Source organism: Hylobates moloch, unplaced genomic scaffold, assembly GCF_009828535.3.
Source record: "Hylobates moloch isolate HMO894 unplaced genomic scaffold, HMol_V3 SCAFFOLD_22, whole genome shotgun sequence".
Classification (NCBI taxonomy): domain Eukaryota; kingdom Metazoa; phylum Chordata; class Mammalia; order Primates; family Hylobatidae; genus Hylobates; species Hylobates moloch.
Genome location: NW_026652297.1, coordinates 9,072,609 through 9,078,608, shown reverse-complemented (window position 1 = coordinate 9,078,608; position 6,000 = coordinate 9,072,609). Strand labels below are relative to the sequence as shown.

At 48.2% G+C, this 6,000-nt stretch overlaps 1 protein-coding gene across 2 annotated transcripts in view; it reads left to right on the top strand.

Moving 5' to 3' along the window:
* The first annotated feature begins 1,985 nt into the window (after positions 1 to 1,985).
* Positions 1,986 to 6,000, top strand: part of RASA2 (RAS p21 protein activator 2) — a 128,505-nt gene continuing 124,490 nt past the window's right edge. For both annotated transcript variants that reach the window (XM_032143438.2, XM_032143437.2), the window contains exon 1: positions 1,986 to 2,175. In XM_032143438.2, coding sequence (XP_031999329.1) covers positions 2,043 to 2,175 — 133 coding nt within the window. In that variant the 5' untranslated portion in view covers positions 1,986 to 2,042. The remainder of the gene's footprint in view (positions 2,176 to 6,000) is intronic.

Genomic DNA, 6,000 nt, shown 5'->3' with positions numbered 1-6,000 from the left:
CTTTACTGTTAAAGAAACAGGTTCAACCGGGCGCAGTGGCTTACACCCAGCACTTTGGGAGGCTGACGCGGATGGATCACTTGAGCCCAGGAGTTCAAGACCAGCCTGGGCAACACGGCAAAACCCCATCTCTACCAAAAATACAAAAATTAACTGGACATGGTGGCGCGCACCTGTAGTCCCAGCTACTTAGGAGGCTGACATGGGAGGATCGCTTGAGCTCAGGAAGTTGAGGCTGCAGTGAGCTGAGATGGTGCCACTGCACTCCAGCCTACCAACAGGGCAAGACTGTCAAAAAAAAAAAAAAAGAAAAGAAAAAGAAAAAAAGAAAGAAAGAAAGAAAGAGAGAGAAAAAAGAAATAGGTTTAGGAAGGTTGAGTAACTTGCCCAAATGTAAAAGGGGTAGAAACAGGCTCTGTGTCTGATTCCAAAAAGGGATGCCTTTAAAAATAAGGGGGGAAAACCTCCCTGTAACCCGTTGATACTCTTTAAATGAGAATAATTTTAACAAGGGCAATGACAGAGAATGGAAAGGAAGGAAGAGATTTCAGCAGAGTCGGAAGGATGTGGCAACTGAAAACAGCATTGGGACAAAGGATAAGAAAAAGTCAAAGTTTCTGGCCTGAATAACAGTATAAGGTGTGAACTCAGATTTGGAAAGGAAGACAGGAAATTAAGTTTTGGACTTATGTTTGAAATGACGGCAAAACATTCACATAAGAGGAGGTGGTTCACTTTATCCAACAGGTGTAAAGATCACATGTGGGAATAGGGGTCACCTGCAACACAGGCAGAACTGGAAGCTTCGCTGGCCAGGTCCATGTTAAACTCTGACCATTCTCTGGGGCTGTCCAGCCTTTGCACAGGCGGCGCGTTTGTCTTCAGTTTTCAGGTTTCCCCGTCCTATTTCTTATCTCCCAGTGCCTCTGGCCTTTTCTGTGTCTGCCTCCAGAATGAGCTGGAGCTCTCTTCATCTTGATCTTTGTGTAGTCTCTGAGGTCTGAGGCCATCACTATGTCTGACCCTCAAAAAATATTTGTTGACTGACTGGCTTATTCCTGTTGTTGCCCTGGAAAAGAATTACCCTGCCCGATTAAGTCACAGTTTCTTCCTTCTTAGGGCAGCGTAGTTAACAACCTCAACACCAGGAAATTGTCTTCCTCATCACATACCAGGGTATTATTCATGCAGTTTACTCACTGTAAAGAGTTCCCTTGAAATAAAGCTAACAATTTGACCTCAAAGATTTACACATTTCCTAGGGTCAGTCAACTTTTTAACAAAGCCAACTTTTAGTAGTGGTGGTGGTGGCGGGCGGGGGAGCCCTTCTTTGCTTTTTCTGTTCCTGAAATACAAAAGTGATGGTAAATGTTTCAGAATTTCTCTCTGAGAGGGTCTCAGGCGCTGCACTCACGCTGGAGTTGGGGGTGGCTGGTCCTTTTCTTGAACCAGCTTTTGCAGAGAAGTGGTCCTAGTAAACAGTATTTGTGCGGGAGGAGTTTGGCTTAATGGCGGGGAGTATTTGGATAATACTGGAAGAGCCTCGAATGCATCTCTTGCCTCCTTTTGAATAAGATACTTTTGAGGTCCACCCACCTGCCAAATTCCATTCTATTTTCTTCCCACGGGGAGTTTCCCTGATTGGGAAGGGCCTGTATTTCCCGCGAGCGTTAGGAGACGTGCAGGTCTATTCATTGGGGGGAGCCCAATTCCCGGGAGGATTTAGGGATCACGGGAGGACCGGGGCTTTCTCCTGGTGGGGATTTTAAGGCCGCTCAGAGCCACGACTGGGAGCTACCCTTAGCCCGCGCCCCAAGCCGGGTTCTCGGCAGGGCAGCCCGGCTCGGGGGTGGCGACGGCGGTGAATGGAGACCCGGGTGGGGCGGGGACGGGGCCGCGGCGGGTGGGGCGGGGCGGGGCGAGTCAGGCCGAGGCCCGGGGGCGGGGCCAGGCGCGCGGCTCTCCTGGGCCTAGACCGCCGCTGGGCTCCGCCTCGCCCGGCTACGCAGGCGGCAGGGCTGCGGCACGGGCCGGGCGGCACCATGGCGGCGGCGGCGCTTGCTGCTGCGGCGGCTTCTTCCGAGGCGCCGGCGGCGAGTGCAACTGCGGAGCCCGAGGCCGGGGACGAGGACAGTCGAGAGGTTCGAGTGTTGCAGAGCCTGCGGGGCAAGATCTGTAAGCGGGGGCTGGGCTGAGGGGACGCCCTGGCCGCGCCGGGCGCGAGGCTGAGGGGGCGGCGGGTGCGCGGCGGTGGCGGCGCCGAGCTGCGCTGGGATCGCGGGCCCGGGAGGGGGCCTGGGCCGGGCGCGGTTGAGGCTGGAAGGGGGTGTGTTGGGGGGCGGCGTCGCCTCGACGGGGCGGCGTGGGCCGGGGCTGCTGCTGTCGGGAGGGAGTGGGAGCTGGAGATTGGCCTGGGGTGGGAGAGCCCGGGCTGCGCCGGCCTGAGGGGCTCGGTCGTGGGGAGCGGCCTGGACGCGGGGACGCTGGAGTCCGGGGCGCGGCCGGGGGCGCGGTCCGGGGGCGTGAGGAGCTTCCGGCCGCCCTCAGACTCAGGCCTTCGCGCGGCTGCGGACGCTGGGGAGCGGCCCCGGGGTGGGAGCCGAGCAGCAATTACACGGAGGCGCGGCCCGAGGAGGTGGCGGGCCGGGAAGTGGGGCTGGCCCGAGGGGAGGGGGCTGTTCGTTTCCTGGGCTCGGCGAGCCTGGGAGAGGTTGAAAAAGGCGCCCTGAGCTGCAGGAAACGGGCCGCCCTGGGGCCCGAGTGGCTACCGGGCGGGCTGTTCGCGGGTGAGCGCCCCGGGAGGAGCTCGGCGGGACACCTGTACTTGCCCCACCTCGCTGCGGCGGGGACTTGAATCGAGGGACGGCGTGACAGGCGGGACTAAAGACAGGATGTAGTGGCTTCCTGTGAGCAGGTCTCAAAACACAATCACCCAGCCCGCACTCAGCCCGCTTAATTCCCTTCCTTCTCATGCGTGTAATTGCTACTTTAGTGAGCGAGCCTACCAGTTGACTAAATACGAAATTTTGCTCAGAGTTGTCCGAGCATTACTGTGGCCAGATCATTTGAGTTCTGTCATTTGAACATTTTAGTTTTAAAAACGACCCTTTGGTGTCAGGTTGCAATTTTTTTTCACGGTAGTTTATTTAGATGAAGCGCTTTTTTTCTGTTTGTAAGGGAGATCAATAAAATTTATTTTTGCATTTGTCGAAAATTAGCATTATTTTCTTCATGCAGTATTCTCAGATTGGAAACATGCTTCATGTTTCTTATAAATAACCCTCAATTATGAGGGCGTACTTTTCACTTTGAAGAAAATTGACTTGCATTAAAATGGCTAACAGTTCTTTCCTGGGCAGGATGTAAAAGTTTCCTCCCCTCTAATACCAATACCATTGAGCTCACATTCTCCCACTTTTCCTCTTTTCAGGTGGTTCACGTATTTGGGATTTTATGAAACCTCAGAAGCAGACATGTTAACTTTTCTTATCTTTTTATTCCCTGAGGTAGTCCTGGGGCTCTTAAGAGATTACACTTCTTAAAACCTGGAAGGTGACACCACAGAGGTAGATCTTAGTTCCCAAAATTAAAGTTACTTTCTAGGGCATAAAATCTTTTCAGAATTCAGATTAAATTTTTTATTTTTTGTTTTTCTGTGACCTTGTATTTGACGGGAAATTTTTATTTTCAACTTTTGCATATATCTAATTTAGTATTTGGGAAAACTGTAAATGGGCCAAAGTTTCTGACTTTATATGATTTTCCAGACTTTTACCACTTTCTTAGTGCCACTTGATGCTAGGTATTGTCTTTTGGAGCCTCACTGGTACGTAACTGCAGGTTTTACCATGGAACTACATATACACATCTTGGAATTTAGGGTTAGGGTTTCCAGAAGGACTTAGTTGTCCTGTGCTTTTGTCTGCCCCATGCCAAAGACCACTAAGAACAGTTTTGTAAGTGAAACTTGGGTCTACACATTAAAAAAAAGAAAAACAAAAAGCCACTTTGTTTCTATGGTTTAAAGCAACCCTGGCTTGGAGATTGATCATCCAGCTGCTGGGAATGATATTACTGCTTTAACCACAATTGAAGTGTTGTATCTGTTATCCTAGTCAGTTTCTTGCTTTTTAAATTGCTTATCTTATAGCTCAGATTATGGAGTGTCTGCTTTCTAGAAAAAAATGTATTTGTATACTTGTATACAGAAGCTCCCTTCCCATTTCTTTGTCCTCCTTTTAACTGATGTAATCCACAGTTGGTTGACATTCAGAACCTTGTGAAGAGATGCTGTTTTCTGTTTCCCTGAAACTAACATGTGGGTTTTGTAGGGTGGGGACTGAGGGGTTGGAAGAGTCATTAGCAGGTGCCAAGGTCACAGAAATGAGACGGTGGTGGTTCTGACAAGATATTAAGCAGCTTGGGGAGGGTGTAACCGTGTCAGCTTTTCTCTTCACTACAGTAGGAAACCTTGGAAGAAAGCCTGATAGTGCCCACTAGGAGATGTGCTGGCAGATTTTATACTACTGATTGAGAGCCTCTTTTCTGGAGAGTTAGAGATCTGTAGGGGCTGAAAATTAGTCTGAAGAAATTTTCTTATTTCTAGACTTGCATAGGACCTTTTAACTGCAAATCACCCCGGTAAAAAGTGAGGATGGATTGGTTTATGTGTCTTGAATGTTCAAGAGATAATAGTCCATAACCTTCTTTAGGGATTTCATTCCTGTAATTATTTCCCCTTAATACTTCACAAGGTGAAATATCTGTCAGTTGGACAGATATTTGTCTATTGGACAAGAGGAAACTTAACAAAAAATGGTAACCAAAAAGGTGGAGGTCACAAAATAACAACATGAGACCTCAATATATATAAAGGATGAAGCCCCGATACCCTTTTTTTGCTTGAGTGTACTTTTTTTTCTTTTTTTTCTTTGTTTTTTGCTGGGGGGCTGGGGAGGAGGGAAGAAGGGGCATGCAAATGTGTTTCAGGTGTTTTATATGCGCTCAAATGAACCCAGGGAATTCGAGATCCATCTATAAGACAAAATATTGTCAGCAACCCTGAATTTTCTGCAGTTTGCGCTAGGAAACCATGACAGTTCTGAATTGTCTGCTTCCTTGAACTTTTTCAAGAGGTGAGTTTGGTTGTTTGATATCCTAAGGTTGTCATATGAACCCCTGATAAAGGAAATTAGGGAGGTACTCGACTCCATTCTTTGGTCTGAACTCCTGTGTAGCGAGTAGCAAGTATGCTAGAACACCTGAAACACATTTGCATGCTCCCTCCTCCCCTCAAAAAAAAAAAAAAAAAAAAGTACTCAAGCAGAAAAGAGGGATTGGGGCTTCCTCCTTTATATATCTTCAGGCTTCATGCTGTTATTTGGTGACCTCCTTTTTGATTAGCACTTGTTAAGTTTCCTCTTACCCAATTACATTAGATTGTAAAAGTGTTGCGGAGAGCACCCATGCCACCATATGTGTGGGCTTATCTATTCAAGGAATACCAGATCAATAAGCCAAATGGGAAAATTTTGTGTGAATTTTCAGATGTGTGGTACAGTGCGAGGTCTGTGGGACCATGTGTTCCAAAACTCACTTGGTTTCTCTGATGTCTTCAGACCAAGAATAGCCTAGGGTTATTTGACAGAGTAGGGAGGATCTATAGGATATGGTTAAGTGCTTGAGCTTAGAGGCCTGGTGAAGATGTTAGTTACCTGGGTTTGAATCTTCACCTAATTTCCAACTTCTGTTAATGTCTTTGGGCCTCCATATTCTCATATGTAAAATGGGGATAGTAAAAATACCTATCTCACAGGATTGTTATGAGGTTTAAATAAGCCCTCCCTCCCTACTCTGCCCCTCCTCATCTCTGCCCGCTCTTTCTCACTCCCCAGGATCTGGGTCATACACGGACCATCTCTTAGGAAGGAGTAAAGTAGGAGATAAAATCTAATCTTTATCTGATGTTCTTGTCCAACGTGTACTGGCATTTCCAGGTGT